This window comes from Rhinoderma darwinii, chromosome 4 (genome assembly GCF_050947455.1).
Source record: "Rhinoderma darwinii isolate aRhiDar2 chromosome 4, aRhiDar2.hap1, whole genome shotgun sequence".
NCBI classification, from domain to species: domain Eukaryota; kingdom Metazoa; phylum Chordata; class Amphibia; order Anura; family Rhinodermatidae; genus Rhinoderma; species Rhinoderma darwinii.
The window spans coordinates 41653618-41670896 of NC_134690.1; the positions used below are offsets into that span (position 1 = coordinate 41653618).

Here is a 17279-nt window from a genome sequence, read left to right on the forward strand (position 1 = left end):
CGTTCATGAGCTGTGACAGCTGCTGTTTCAGACAGCAGACTATCACAGCTCAATGTGCCGGGACCGATCGCGGAGGTCCCCCGCCGATTAACCCCTTAGAAGCCGCGTTCAATAGTGAGCGTGGCTTCTTAAGGGTTAAGCCACAATCGACGGCCTGATCCATGATAGCGGCCGGCGATCGTGACTATGGCAACCAGAATCCTAACAATGGACTCTGGCTACGTCATCAACGGAAACCTAGTGGGTCCTGACGAAGTCAGGACCCACTATGCTTGCTGTCAGTGAGTAGCTGACAGCTCTAATACACTGCACTACGCATGTAGTGCAGTGTATTAGAATTGCGATCAGGGCCTCCTGCCCTCAGGCAAAAACGCATGGTGAATTAAAAAACTTAACAAACCCTACAGGAGTTGGGGTCAGGAGAGACAAGTAAAGAAGAGAGAATGGGGAATGGAGGGAGAGAGGGGGTTAAGGAAGCACTCACCAGGGTCTGAGACGTAGGCGGGGCTTCTCTTCTGCCGACTCTGCTGCTGCTATACTGTGGCATACCTCCCAACCATCCCGATTCCGGCGGGACAGTCCCGGTTTCTCACCGCTGTCCCGCCGTCCCGCCCGGTCTTCAAAATGTCCCGCTGGGCGCTGATTCAAAACAGCTGATCGCTGCTGACTGCAGCAGCGATCAGAAGAAGGCAGGAGTCTTGCGGCGGTGTTCTCACTGGGATCGATGCCGGCCCAGGGGTGAACCAGTCCAGTCACCTGACCTGTCACCTGACCTCACCGGTCAGGTGACTGGACTGATCCACTCCCGGGCTGGCATCGACGCCAGTGAGAACGCCGCTTCAAGACTCCTGCCTTCTTCTGACAGCAACATCACTCACTTCTGAAGCGGAATTCCCGACCCTATGGCCGGGGATTCCGCTACAGGAGAAGTGAGTGACTACACTGTCCATATATGGAGACAGCGACGTCACTCACTTCTGAAGCGGAATCCCCGACCCTATGGCCGGGGATTCCGCTACAGGAGAAGTGAGTGACTACACTGTCCATATATGGATACAGTGACGTCACTCCCTTCTGAAGCGGAATCCCCGACCCTGTGGCTGGGGATTCCGCTACAGAAGAAGTGAGTGACCAAACTGTCCATATATGGACACAGTGACGTCACTCACTTCTGAAGCGGAATCCCCGACCCTGTGGCCGGGAATTCCTCTCCAGGAGAAGTCAGTGACTACACTGTCCATATATGGACATTGAAGTCAGTGACTTCTCCTGGAAGGGGGGGGGGGTGCTACCTACAGGGGGCTGTGTGGCATTACCTAAAGGGGACTTGGTGGCATTACATACAGGGAGCTGGGTGGCATTACATACAGGGGGCTGGGTGGCATTACCTGCCGGGGGCTGGGTGGCATTACCTACAGAGGGCTGGGTGGCATTACATACAGGGGGCTGGGTGGCATTACCTGCAGGGGGCTGGGTGGCATTACATACAGGGGGCTGGGTGGCATTACCTTCAGGGGGCTGGGTGGCATTACATAAAGGGGGCTGGATGGCATTACCTACAGGGGGCTGGGTGGCATTACCTACAGGGGGCTGTGTGGCATTACCTACCAGGGGGGCTGTGGCATTATCTACAGAGGGAAGTGTGTGGCAACAAATTTAAATGAAATTCATCCGATTTTAAAACGGACAGGGAAAAAAACGGATGCAAAACGGGTCAAAATCGGCCGTTAAAAACGGCAACACGGCCTGGAACAGAATCGGAACGGATGCAAAACGGCCGTTTTTATCGGCCGACACTCGGACCCTGTCGTGTGAATAAGGCCTAAGGGGCTGTGTGTTGCGCTACCCACAGGGGGGCTGTGTCTGGAGCTATCTACAGGGGGGCTGTGTGTGGAGCTATCTACAGGGTGCTGTATTTGGCGCTATCTACAGGGGGGCTGTGTCTGGAGCTATCTACAGGGGGCTATATCTGGAGCTATCTGCAGGGGGGCTGTATCTGGAGCTATCTACAGGGGGGCTGTATCTGGAGCTATCTACAGGGGGGCTGTATCTGGTACTATCTACAGGGGGGATGTGTGTGGAGATATCTACAGGGGTGCTGTGTGTGGCACTATGTATAGGGGGGCTGTATCTGGAGCTATCTACAGGGGGGCTGTATCTGGAGCTATCTACAGGGGGGCTGTATCTGGAACTATCTACAGGGCGACTGTGTCTGGCGCTATGTACAGGGGGGCTGTGTGTGGAGGGATCTACAGGGGGGCTCTGGTGGATGATTTTTCCATTGACCGGTAGCAGAGTTACACAACTGGAAAAAAAAAATCCCCATCATATAACTCTGCTACCTGTCAATTGAAAAGTCATCCACCACAGGGTCTCCCTCTTGACTTTCATTTTTCTCAGCCTTTTGGTTTGTCCTGCAGCTGCTGCCGCTGTGATGACCAAATGTTATACCCAAGATAGGAAAAGTAACACAAAGACATCCATAATATCTGTGATATCCAGACAGTCTATAGATCCGCAGTGAGAATGTGCGCGCGTTATTTACAGAAGGATCTGGCCGTGATTTGATGTGTTGACGCGGGATACTGGGCGTGATTAGGGGCGTGGCTTAAAATGTACCTCTTTTTCAAATTCAAAAGTTGGGAGGTATGACTGTGGTAGAAGGACCTGATCGGTGGGCGGGGCTTCTGTTCTTCAAAGGCCAGTCAGGTCACGGGGGCATGACGTCATTAAAGATCCTTTAGCAAACAGCATCAGTCCAGCTTTAATGCTGCTTATGCAGCGTTTTTACATTAGTAACCTCACAAAAATGTGGTGGGGGGGCCGCGGGCCCCCTGGCTTCGGGGCCCTGTCGCAATTGTGACTGCTGCGATCCCTATATCTACGCCACTGCCTGTATCTAAGCCTATAATGTATGATACTGTCTGCTGGGCCATGTATCTAAGTCTATCATGTGTGATACTGTCTGCTGGGGCCATGTATCTAAGCCTATCATGTATTATACTGTCTGCTGGGCCATGTATCTAAGCCTATCATGTATGATACTGTCTGCTGGGCCATGTATCTAAGCCTATCATGTGTGATACTGTTTGCTCGGGCCATGTATCTAAGCCTATCATGTGGGATACTGTCTGCTGGGGCCATGTATCCTAGCCTATCTTATGTGATACTGTCTGCTGGAGCCATGTATCTAAGCCTATCATGTGTGATACTGTCTGCTGAGACAATGCATCCAATTCTATCCATCGGTGTAGCTATAGGAGGCCTTAGTCTGAGGCCGAATTCACACGAGCGTGTGCGTTTTGTGCGCGCAAAAGGTACTTGACAGCTCCGTGTGGCAGCCCCGTATGATGCGCGGCTGCGTGCTTTTCGCGCAGCCGCCATCATTATGACACTCCGTTTGGATGTTTGTAAACAGAAAAGCACGTGGTGCTTTTCTGTTTTCATTCATCCTTTTCACAGCTGTTGCGCGAATCACGCTCGTCCCACGGAAGTGCTTTTCACGCACCCATTGACTTCAATGGGTGCGTGATGCGCGAAATACGCCCAAAGAACGGACATGTCGTGACTTTTTCGCAGCGGACTCACGCAGTGAAAAAATCACGCAACCGTCTGCACGGCCCCATAGACTAATACAGGTCCGTGAGACGTGCGTGAATCACGCGCGTTGCACGGACGTATATCCCGTTAGTCTGAATAAGCCCTGATAGATATGCTATCTCCGATATATATATGTAAAAATGTATTCTTATTTCTTTTGGGGGGTAAATATATGTCTCGCCCCTGATCTTTTAAAACCCTAGCAACACACATGCAGAGAGGACTGTGTGGTCATACAATCAGGGACAGAGAGGACTGTGTGGTCATACAATCAGGGACAGAGAGGACTGTGTGGACATACAATCAGGGACAGAGAGGACTGTGTGGACATACAATCAGGGACAGAGAGGACTGTGTGGACATACAATCAGGGACAGAGAGGACTGTGTGGACATACAATCAGGGACAGAGAGGACTGTGTGGACATACAATCAGGGACAGAGAGGACTGTGTGGACATACAATCAGGGACAGAGAGGACTGTGTGGTCATACAATCAGGGACAGAGAGGACTGTGTGGTCATACAATCAGGGACAGAGAGGACTGTGTGGTCATACAATCAGGGACAGAGAGGACTGTGTGGACATACAATCAGGGACAGAGAGGACTGTGTGGACATACAAGCAGGGACAGGGTCCCCTCCGCTTATATTAGAGGCACGCGGCAGTCTGTGGGTCAGTTGCGCAGATAATAAACTCACCGCGCTGATTGGGTGCAGGTGCGGCGCCGGCTCGGCAGGGGGCGCTGCGGTTACATTTTCTGTGGCGGAGGGAGGTGACTGGGACGGTTCACTCCTCCCGGTGATTATAGGCAGGATCGCGGCAGCGTAAGGAGAAACACTTAGGAAAGTGGACGGGCTGAGGATGAACACGTTACCTGTGCTCTGCCTGCTGGGGATCCTCGGCTCAGTGGCGCTAGCGGTAAGAATCGGATGGGTGTGATACTCCCACCCCACATCAAGGTGGGGGAGGGGGACTTACCTGTTTGTAATGGAGGGAAACTTTACAATAGGTGAGCGGTGCTGTGCCGGATATACTGCAGCTCCGTGTATAGTACAGGAGAGCATGCTATCCCACTATACCTGTACTTATACCGTGTGTATATATATATATACCTACTATCCCACTAAACCTGTACTTATACCGTGTGTATATATCTACTATCCCACTATACCTGTACTTATACCGTGTATACCTACTATCCCACTATACCTGTACTTATACCATGTATATAGCTACTATCCCTGTACTTATACCGTGTATATATATCTACTATACCTGTACTTATACTGTGTGTGTATATCTATATCTCTACTATCCCACTATACCTGTACTTATACCATGTATATCTACTATCCCTGTACTTATACCGTGTATATATATCTACTATACCTGTACTTATACTGTGTGTGTATATCTATATCTCTACTATCCCACTATACCTGTACTTATACCGTGTGTGTGTGTGTATATATATATATCTACTATACCTGTACTTACAGTGTTTATATCTATATCTCTACTATCCCACTATACCTGTACTTATACCGTGTGTGTATATATATATCTACTATACCTGTACTTATACTGTGTGTGTATATATATATCTACTATACCTGTACTTATACTGTGTGTGTGTATATATATATCTACTATACCTGTACTTATACTGTGTGTGTGTATATATATATCTACTATACCTGTACTTATACTGTGTGTGTGTATATATATATATCTACTATACCTGTACTTACAGTGTGTGTGTGTGTGTATATCTCTACTATCCCACTATACCTGTACTTATACCGTGTGTGTATATATATATCTACTATACCTGTACTTATACTGTGTGTGTGTATATATATATATATCTACTATATCTGTACTTATACTGTGTGTGTGTATATATATATATCTACTATACCTGTACTTATACTGTGTGTGTGTGTGTGTATATATATATATATCTACTATACCTGTACTTATACTGTGTGTATATATATATATATCTACTATACCTGTACTTATACTGTGTGTGTGTGTATATATATATCTACTATACCTGTACTTATACTGTGTGTGTGTATATCTATATATATATCTACTATACCTGTACTTATACTGTGTGTATATATATATATATCTACTATACCTGTACTTATACTGTGTGTGTGTATATCTATATCTACTATACCTGTACTTACAGTGTGTGTATATCTATATCTCTACTATCCCACTATATCTGTACTTATACCGTGTGTGTGTATATCTATATCTACTATACCTGTACTTACAGTGTGTGTATATCTATATCTCTACTATCCCACTATATCTGTACTTATACCGTGTGTGTGTATATCTATATCTACTATACCTGTACTTACAGTGTGTGTATATCTATATCTCTACTATCCCACTATATCTGTACTTATACCGTGTGTGTGTATATATAGATCTACTATACCTGTACTTATACTGTCTATAGCTACTATACCTGTACTTATACCGTGTGTGTGTATATATATATATCTACTATACCTGTACTTATACTGTCTATATATAGCTACTATACCTGTACTTATACCGTGTGTGTATATGTAGCTACTGTACCTGTACTTATACTGTGTGTGTGTATATATATATATATATATATATCTACTATACCTGTACTTATACTGTGTGTGTGTGTATATATATATATATATATATATATATCTACTATACCTGTACTTACAGTGTGTGTGTGTGTATATCTATATCTCTACTATCCCACTATACCTGTACTTATACCGTGTGTGTGTATATATATATCTACTATACCTGTACTTATACTGTGTGTGTGTATATATATATCTACTATACCTGTACTTATACTGTGTGTGTGTATATATATATATATATATATATATATATCTACTATACCTTTACTTACAGTGTGTGTGTGTATATCTATATCTCTACTATCCCACTATATCTGTACTTATACCGTGTGTGTGTATATATAGATCTACTATACCTGTACTTATACTGTCTATATATAGCTACTATACCTGTACTTATACCGTGTGTGTGTGTGTATATATATATCTACTATACCTGTACTTATACTGTCTATAGCTACTATCCCACTATACCTGTACTTATAATGTATGTATGTCACTAATACTATCCCACTATACCTGTCCTTAGTCTAGTACTGGGTGATTAAATCACGATTAATTGAAGATGTAACCTTGATTACGGTTATTTAGATCACACCCCATTTGCATGTCACGCCCCTATCTTCATGCTACGCCATTAAATTAAAATGTATCCTTGAGCTTGCTGCCTACTACTGTATAGAATATGCCCCCATAGCTGCCCTCTGCACGGTATAATGCCCCCATAGCTTCCCCCGCACGGTATAATGCCCCTATAGCTGCCCCCATATCCCCAATAGTGCCTGATAAAAAACATACATCAATCCCCGTTCCAACGACAAGTGGCGGAGATCCCTCTGGTCTGGGGCGCAGGGTGCAGTGATGTCGCTGCCTTGCGTCCAGCGATACATAGTGACCATAGGGGCCATGCTCTACTATTGGATTCAACTGTATCTGCGTCCTGAGGATTCAGACACTGTTTAAACTGGGGAAAAATAATTGATAAAACCGAAATTTGGATGATGTCAACTAATTGCGCTGAATCTCGGTTTAGTTTAATTCCTTTTGCTCCGCCCGACCTGATAACTGTGTATGTTATCGCAGTACCAGTGTTTGCTTGTGCTACAGGTGAACATATCTCAGCTTTACAATATACCTGTATTCTCGGGGGCTCATGTTTAGGGTATATTCACACGCTAGACTAAAAACATCTGAAAATACGGAGCTGGTTTCAGGTGAAAACAGCTCCTGATTTTCAGACTTTTATTTGTAGCACCTCGCGTTTTTTGCGGCGTATTTTACGCCCGTTTTTTTAGATCTGGTTTTCAATGGAAAAACTCCTCTCAAAACTTCCCAAGAAAGAACTGGCACTACTTTTGATGCACAGTCATTTTACGCGCCGTATTTTGACAACTACGCGTAAAATTAAGCCACGTGGGAACAGAACACCGTAAAACCCATTGCAAGCAATGGGCAGATGTTTGTAGGCGTAATGGTGCTGTTTTTTCAGGCGGAAAACACCCAAATTACGTCTGAGACAACTGCGTGTGAACATACCCTTAGGGCTGGGTTCACACTGTATCTTGCGTTTTTTTTTTGTTTTTTTTTTGGGTAGATACTGTTTTTCTATAGTTTACTAACCAAAACAAAAAGCTCGTGTAAATTAGTGCAAGAAAACGCACAGTGTGAACCCAGCCTTATAATAAAGACCCTGGAGTCACTTACCTAATGAAATGAATGCAGCAGAAAAGTGATGTAATGTGCGGGTGACCCGATGCCCTCCTACTGTATCTAATAAAAAAGTTGCATGAAGCCTAAACTGCATGGTGGTTGCATAAAATATTTTTGACTTGCAATATTTTATGGTGCAAAATATTGGTGTGCTGAGGTGTGGCAAATGTATTATGTAATCTTATTAAAAAAATATATATAAAAAATTCTGATGCAGGGGGGGTGGTCTGTATGACAAGTCACTGATCTCCGGAGACCAAGGATATGACATCATTGGTGGGTCGGCTTTGGCACAATCCTCCTACCTATTTAACTAGTTTATTGCTAATTTGGTGGTTCTTCTGGGCAGGTGCTATCTACTATCCAACCCCCTCCACCTCCTCCAGAGACGAGGGGTTCACACAAGCATAAAAAGTTGGGTGATTGATTTTGAAGTTGTAATAGGGGTCTTTACTCTGCTTGCCTAACATTGGGAAGAATATTCAACTAGGGGACACTAATTCTAAGTTGTTTTGTAGTTTTACCTAGGACTGCAGGTAAACCTAGTGCATTAGTAGTATGTGGCGGTAAGAGCTGCGAGTGCTGGATGATATTGGAGCCCTCTGGTTCCATGCGGCTGAGGTCCTGTTTGTTGCTACGGGGCTTTATGTTGAAATGTAGGGCACTGGTTCACACGTGCCTGTGGATAAGTCTGCACCACCTAGATGACTGACTGAGCTTCAGTATACAGCGTACTCCTATACAATTACCATCTGCTTTGCCTGAAATATGGAGCATAGAATATGAAGAAATGTATGGATAATAAATTGGTTAAGTGGATTGAGCTGTGCTGTAATACCAGATTCAGCCCATGTACAGGGGTGGCGCTGTTTCTGGGGCAAGATTTGTGTATTTGTTCATCGCCCACCAATGAGCCAAAAGGGATGCTACATATATATATATATATATATCTTCATTATTTACGTCCAGTGCTGATCGGATCAAATGCAGCACAGATGTGTGATCCCCTCTGAGCTCCTTGTGCCCCAATATATAAATCAAGCTGTCAATAGACGTAAAGGTTGTTAATTATACTCTTAATTTTACGATTGTTAGCGGGGAGAATCTTTGTCTATGGATGGCTAGTTGTCTGCAGCACACGGTCGCTTCTGGAAAAAGTCATCAAGTCACCCCGTGTAAGGAAATATTTCCCTTATATGTGAGTAGTCCAGGTGTCCAGTGCTGATCTAGACCTCCACCTCATGTACCATTTTTTGCATTTGTCTTATCCCTTGTGCCATGTGCGGTGATTTTCTAAAACTGATATAATCACTCAATGAGTGGTGGGATTGAGACGCAGCTGCCGCCATTACCAGTGCCGGGTTCAGTTTCTTCTTCAGGATCTTGAACCTCCATGTGATGTGTATAAGGTTTGTAGAGTGACCTTTCTTGTTTCTCCTGGATCACTGCTGGACCTACTGTCCTAATCTTATGAGACAACTTGGAGAAGCCGACTGTAAATGTACTGGTGTCTGTGGGAAAGCATTTCTTGGGCATTGTGCACACGACCGTTTCTGTTTTGCGGATCCACAAACACTGATGTGAGTGGCTTGTGTGTGCTATCTGGTGTTTCGTCTTTTTGTTTTTGGACCCATACACTAGAATAGGTGAGACTGATAAGAATAGGACCCGTACTACAATTTGCAAGATGGACACGCGTATCTGCAAAAAGAAAAGATTGTGTGCGTGGCCCCATAGAAATTAATGGTTGTGTGCAAAAAACAAAACGGATAAGACACTGAATAAAGCAACCGTTTTGTGGATGAACCCTTACTGCTCCTGTGAGACGGCACGGCCATAATATGAAACCGTAGACACCTCGAGCCTCTATGGCGCTGTATTACGGACTGGTCTTCACAAGGGCAGAGAAATCCAGCATGGTTACCCTGTACAAGCTGGTACATGGCTGCCTGAGTGAGACGGTACATGAGGTCATAGTCCTACATGCAGTTGTGTTTTTTTGTCCTAATATATGCAGGTATGCCACAGTTGGACATTGTTCATTAAGGAAAAAAGTGCTTGCAGTGGTTATATAGAGGTGTTCTTTTTTTTTTTTTTTTTTTTTTTTTTTATATATATATATATATATTTTTTAAATTTTATTCCCCCCCCCCCCTACCCCATTGAAATGAATACGGGGAAAGTGCAACACCAGAGGTCTGACTTGGTGCCATGAGGTTCTTGTAACTGTTTCAGTCCCGGTGACCCAGTCCTGCTGGTTTGGCTTCTGCTCGTCTTTGGAGCCAGGGCGACCCTAAGGCTGGATTCACACGAGGTCATTACGTCCGTAATGGACGGACGTATTTCAGCTGGAAGTCCCTGACCGAACACACTCCAGGGAGCCGGGCTCCTAGCATCATGGTTATGTACGAGGCTAGGAGTCCCTGCCTCTCCATGGAACTACTGTCCCGTACTGAAAACATGATTACAGTAGGGGACAGTTGTCCTGCAGCGAGGCAGGGACTCCTAGTGTCGTACATAACTATGATGCTAGGAGCCCGGCTCCCTGCAGTGTGTTCGGTCCGGGACTTGCGGTCGAAATACGTTCCATCCATTACGGACGTGATGTGCTCTTGTGAATCCAGCCTTAAAGCGTCTACACGTGGTCTGGTGTAGAAGTCTGCGCTCGCCTCGCTGCAGGATGTTTACTCTCTGGTTCCTAACAAATCCTGCAGTCTGTTTGCTTTAGTTGATTTGGAGACGGGCACCTCTTGTTCGGAAGTGCCTTGCTCTACATAGATACACTGTAAAATTCTTATCCGAGAGAGGGACCTGAATAGATATTTAAATTAGACATATTTTTGTGGCTTTTACTTCCATATTCTGGAGTACTCTGTGCTGCTGTGAGCATATGGGCCTGTTTGGCTCTCGCTATGGTCATTCGCTTCATAAATAGACATAATAACTTATAAGTAGATGTACACCTTTTTTTTAAACTATTTGATCAATTCTGCAATATAAAAGATGTTCTCCGCCGTGACACTGACCAGTCAGCATTGAGCCTATCTTTTTGCTCTAGCGTGTATCTCATCCATGTGATGGCCGTCACACAGACTCATGTATTTCAATGGGGCTGTTCACATGACCGTTGTTTCAACAGCGCATGTGAAGGGTCTGTTGAAAAAAACAGGACTTGTCCTATTCTCCTGCATGTCTAGTCTATGGGGGATCCGTGACGATGCGTCCGTTCACCTCGGATGTGAACTGCCGTTTCAAGCAAAAGAAGCGCTCATTTTTACGGCCAAACTTGGCCCGTGTAAAAGGACCCTTAGTGTGAAGCAGGCAATCTGAGACTGGTTGCGTGTGGCCACTGAGGTCTGTAGCACTTGGACCACGTTTTCTATCCAGTTTATGCCAGGTTTTGGTATAAACTGCCCTAAAGTCACAAATGCTGACGTGCGATGAATTTTTTTTTATCCTAATTCGGAACCGGATGAGAAAAATGGCCATGGTCTCCAAGAAGACGTAGTTTTGGCCTCCTATTTTGAGAAAACTGAACAAATCCAGCTACTCATAGCAAGCGTAGGTTTTATATTTTCAGTTCAAAATGTGCTCAATTTATTATGGGGGGGGGGGGGGGGCATTTTAATAAATTTGGCGCAAATCCACTATCTGCTGTACTGGTGTAATATGCCAGGCTTAGTAAATCTTGGCCAATGTATCTCTAGTAAGCAAGCCATGAATTACCTCACCTCGGTTTGCATTACTAACCAGGTTTACGCCCCATTCACACAGTAAACCTTGCCCCATAGTGCCTATGGCTCTGCTAAGACTGGTATTTTCATATGCCTGGCGTTAGTGTTAAAGGCGATGTACTTTTTTATTTTTTTTATTTTATTATAAATGTGTAGTGTTTTGTGCAACTTTATAAATACTTTTTATTACATATTTTTACTTTGAGATACAGCTGCATTGTATCCTGTATGCAGAGCCGCTGTACCTAGCGCTGCAATCTGAATCTGTCAGTGGCACTGACTGGTTCAGTGACAGCGGGTCTTGCATGTCTCTGAAAGGGGTTTTCAGAGTTACTTAAAAAAAAAAAAAAAAAAAATGCCATTACTCGCCTCACTGATCCCCCATCGTTCCGCTACCGCTCCTCCCCGCTGCTGTTTATTGACATAGCTGCAGCCAATTACTGCCCTCTGATCCTGTGCCATATTCCCACTGAGACCAGTGATTGGCTGCCGCAATCCATGTGGGTTTTTAAGCACGTCATACATCAACAATTTTTTAAACTACTCAGAAAACCCCTTTAAGAAATCGGTGAGCCTGAGGTAAGGAATGGGTTCTATAGACTCATATTAATGCCATTTTACAAATCAGTTATACAATCTTGTGCATGAGCCCTTGTAAAGATTCTTCATACTAGTGGTGATAGCCCACATACAACTCTGCCCATGAGGGCAGATCATGTATTGTTTCATACACGATATCAGCCTTGGCTTCAGGGATCCTGTTTTCGTGTCTGACGTTACCTCCTTGCTTAATTGGGGCAGACATCGCAACGTGTGACTTGCCAAGTCATTGGATGGTGTAAGGTGTGTCATGAAACAAATGACCTGGTGGGTTTAAAGAGGCTCTGTCACCAGATTATAAGTGTCCCATCTCCTACATAATTTGATCGGCGCTGGAATGTAGATAACAGCAGTGGTTTTTACTTTGAAAAACTATCATTTTTGAGCAAGTTATAAGCTAGTTTAGATTTATGCTAATGAGTTTCTCAATGGACAACTGGGCGTGTTTTTACTTTTTACCAACTGGGTGTTGTACAGAGGAGTGTATGAGGCCGACCAATCGGTGACCAATCAGCATCACACTTATTGTTCCAGCCCAGCATTATCCACAGCACAGTGTGATTGTGCAGTGAAAGAAGCTGGGCTGGAACAATGAGAATTGTGACGCTGATTGGTCGGCCTCATACACTTATTTACAAACCACCCACTTGGTCAAAAGTAAAAACGCACCCAGTTGTCCATTTGAGAAAGTCAGTAGCATAAATCTAAACTAGCTCATAACTTGCTCAAAAATGATCGTTTTTCAAAATAAAAACCACTGCGGTTATCCACATTACAGCGCCGATCACATTATGTAGGAGATGGGACACTTATAATCTGGTGACAGAGCCTCTTTAAGTCTCATCAGCTGTTCAGGGTGGCCTAGTGGGTAGTAAACAAATTTTTTCCATAATTGACGAAAAACCCATAAAGGGGGTAATGTAGTACTGTTTTTGGCTGCAGACCTCATTGTGTGATGGAAGATGTGGCGAGACTCCTGAATAATAATAATAATAATCTAATCTAGAGATCACCGTTTGCCCTTTTGAATGAAACTGTAAATGTTGTTTCTGCCTATAAAGTGTCTTCAACTCGTGCCTTGACTAAACTGCGCCTCGTGAGATACAAGGCGGCCTTTGTTGGTAGATGTCGGTAGATGTCAGCAGATGTGGAGCTCAGACAGGAAATATATGGACGTGGGAGCATTGTGGCTTACAAATAAAATGCAAATCCTGGACCGTTAGGACAGGTATTTATTCCTCCGCTTTCAAGGATTGTCAGAATATACATCTGAGACCGGTATTATTCAGTGGGACAATGGACAGGAGAATGAGACCTGCACATAAAGATAATGTCACTGAAATAATGGCAGCTGCATCGTGTTTATCTGTCTTGGTCAATAGCCGACAGGTGAGGAGCCGCGTCATTTGCGTACAATAAGGGACATTTAGAAGTTGTTTGCTGCTGATCTCTGCAGCGATGGTGAGCAGTAACGGCTGTTCTCGTTTTATAATGCATATATGGGGTATATAACGTTACTGAATGTGTTCGTATTTTACCATTGGGGAGATCCTAGCGGTTTTCCTGGCACGGGTGATCGCTTCATGCCATTATGTTCATGGAGTCCCACATTGTTTTTATGGCCTACTGAAGTAATGCACTGACTGTAATAGGGTGGCCATTTCTTCTGCAAAATCTGTTATATTGTTTATTGCTGGGGTGTAAAAGGCAACGGAGGCAGCTCTATTGGTAGTGGTTCATACCGTTTTGCTGGCATTGCCCATCTAGGGGGCTGTGGAGCCTGGTGCTTCATCCAATCCTCCCCTCTCTTGTAGAAGTTATTGGACAGGTCCTACTCCACTAATATTGGAGTCATGGAGACGGATGAGCCAAGTTTAAGATGTCGCCCCAAGCAGCTGCTGTGTTACCCCATCAGTGGTAGAGACTGCGGTTCCATCAGTTATTTGTATAGTGATATCCTGCGCATCTGTTGGTAGCGCTTGGTATCATCCTTTAGCTACACTTGGCATCCAGTCTATAGAAAATGTAAACGTTGAAATGAGTGAGCATTACCATCCCCTCATACTTCCATTTTTATCCTTCCCATTTAGTTAAAATGTAACGGCACAACGTCTGCACTCACCTGGTATTGTTGGGGCTCCCATTGGAAGGACCCCCTTTAAAACAATCTGGCGTCTCTTCTGCTAACTTTGCATGTGCTCTCATTTTCACTGGCTGATCTGCTTGGCACGATCCATAACCTCTGTTTTGTCTCTGGGTCCCCTCCACTCCACATTTAGAGGCGGCAGCACCTAGTTCTACTGTAGCCGGTGTCATGTTGTAACTTTTATGTTTGGTAAGTGAGCCGCTTGGCTGGAAGGAGTTTCTGTTCTCTGTCCTCACCTGATGCTCTGTGTAAACATGTCCCAGGGTGGGATCACTTACGGTATTGTCTGTAGATGGAATAAAGCTTCTGTGCCTCATTCCTGGTGGTGACTTAGAGGCTCTGTCACCAGATTATAAGTGCTCTATCTCCTACATAATCTGATCGGCGCTGTAATGTAGATAACAGCAGTGGTTTTTATTTTGAGCAAGTTATGAGCAATTTTAGATTTATGAAAATTAGTTTCTTAATGACCAACTGTTTTTACTCTTACCAACTGGGCGTTGTACAGAGAAGTGTGTCAGTGACCAATCAGCGTCATACACTTCTCATTGTTCCAGCCCATTGTTAGTGTGATTGTGCAGTGAAAGAAGCTGGGCTGGAACAATGAGAAGTGTGTGACACTGATTGGTCAGCGTCATACACTCCTCTGTACAACACCCACTTGGTCAATAGTAAAACACGCCCAGTTGTCCATTGAGAAACTCATTAGCATGAAGCTAAAATCGTGGTGAAAATAGTTTTTTTTTAAATAAAAAGCATTAGGGTATGTGCACGCGAGAACTGGCTTTTACGGCTGAAAAGACAGACTGTTTTCAGGAGAAAACGGCTGCGTCGTTTCAGACGTAAAAGCTCCTCCTCGCATTATGCGAGGCGTCTTTGATGGCCGATCATTTGAGCTGTTCATTGAATTCAATGAAGAATGGCTCAAATTACGTTTCAAAGAAGTCCTGCACTTCTTTGACGAGGCAGTCATTTTACGCGTCAAGCGACGACGCGTAAATAACAGGTCGTCTGCACAGTACGTCGGCAAACCCATTAAAATGAATGGGCAGATGTTTGCCGACGTATTGGAGCCGTATTTTCAGACGTAAAACAAGGCATAATACACCTCGTTTACGTCTGAAAATAGGCCGTGTGAACCCAGCCTTACTGTCACCTACATTACAGCGCCGAGCTCCTTATGTAGGAGATAGCGCACTTATAATGTGGTGAGTCTCTAAGTGTGCCTGATTTTATTTTCATTTCTCACCCCTGGCATCCGCTTAATCCCCCATGTTAATTGAGGACCAGAGGACGGGCAGATGCCTCTTAAACATCAATGGTTGTCAGACATCTTATTTGAGGCTTATTTCATCCATATTAACGTTTTGTGTATGGCTGGATTCAATCCTGGTTTTCTTACTTTTTGGAGTTTGCCTTTCCCCTTTCTGAAATATCTTTCTTTAAAAGGGATTACTGGACGAAGTGTCTTGGGCTCTGTTCACATCTGTGTTGGAAACTGATACGTGCATCCGTCGCAGGTCCGGCAGAGATTACTGGAAACAATAGTGCTGCTTGCCGTGCTATTGCTGGTAAAACCACATGCAACCTAACGGAAAGCAGACGGGGCCCAATAAGGCCAATGGGTGGTGTCTGTGGTGCAACAGAGCAGTCACTTCAGGGTTTCCCCTGTTAGGGAAAGCAGCGGCACCGGTGTGAACGTAGCCTTAGGCTGGGTTCACACTGCGTTTTTGTTGCATTTGCTTTGGCAGAAACTCCCATGCCTCTCAATGGTCGTTAATCAACCATAACTAGATGCATACAAAAAAACACTGAGCCCAGCCTTAGGGGCCTATTAGACAGGCAGATATTATTTCATGAACAAGTAATTAGCGAAGTTTGTTCAGAAGACTGTCGATTACACGACATTACTTACTAAAGATTTTTGCTGTTCATTCGTTACTGCAATGGTTGCTCATTCGTCCATACCGTAACTGCACCCGCAGGTTATTGAGCTTGTAGGTGTGACCATTAAGAGTTTCTAGTGTTGCATGGCAAGGAGGCAGACACTATGGATCCACGTTTTTATTATATCAAGGACACAAGTGATGCGTTTCGGAGGCTCTGTCACCAGATTATAAGTGCCCTATCTCCTACATAATCTGATCGGCGCTGGAATGTAGATAACAGTGGTTTCTATTTTGAAAAACTCATTTTTGAGCAAGTTATGAGCAATTTTAGATTTAGTTTCTTAATGCCCAACTGGGTGTGTTTTTACTTTTAACCAAGTGGGTGTTGTAAATAAGTGTATGAGGCTGACCAATCAGCGTCATAAACTTCATTGGTCCAGCCCATTGTTAGTGTGATTGTGCAGTGACAAGCTGGGCTGTAACAATGAGAAGTGTATGACACTGATTGGTCAGCGTCATACACTCCTCTGTACGACGCCCAGTTGGTAAAAAGTAAAAACACGCCCAGTTGTCTATTAAGAAACGAATTGGCATAAATCTGAAAAATGATCATAAGTTAGACAATTTTAAAGTAAACACCGCTGTTATTTAGGAGATGGGGCACTTATAATCTGGTAACAGAACCGCTTTAAGGGGGCTTTACATTGGGCGATAGTGTAGACGAGCGTTTGTATAACGCTCATTGACTATCATTGCCCTGTGTAAACAGGGCAGCAATCGGCAGATGAACGAGCAAACTCGTTCGTTTTTAAAAAGTGACGTAGTCGGCAGCGCTTCTCCCGGTGTAAAAAGGGAGACGCGCTGTTGACATGATGTATGGGGATGAGCAATCGGAGTAACGACCGCTCGTCCCCATCCATGGCTCCGTGTGACCGGAGCAA

General features: G+C 44.4%; 1 protein-coding gene across 1 annotated transcript in view; it reads left to right on the plus strand.

The window, feature by feature from the left end:
- The first annotated feature begins 4331 nt into the window (after positions 1–4331).
- Positions 4332–17279, plus strand: part of SDC1 (syndecan 1) — a 44140-nt gene continuing 31192 nt past the window's right edge. Inside the window, exon 1 of the mRNA XM_075861061.1 lies at positions 4332–4520. Within this exon, the coding sequence (XP_075717176.1) occupies positions 4464–4520 (57 nt within the window). The 5' untranslated portion in view covers positions 4332–4463. The remainder of the gene's footprint in view (positions 4521–17279) is intronic.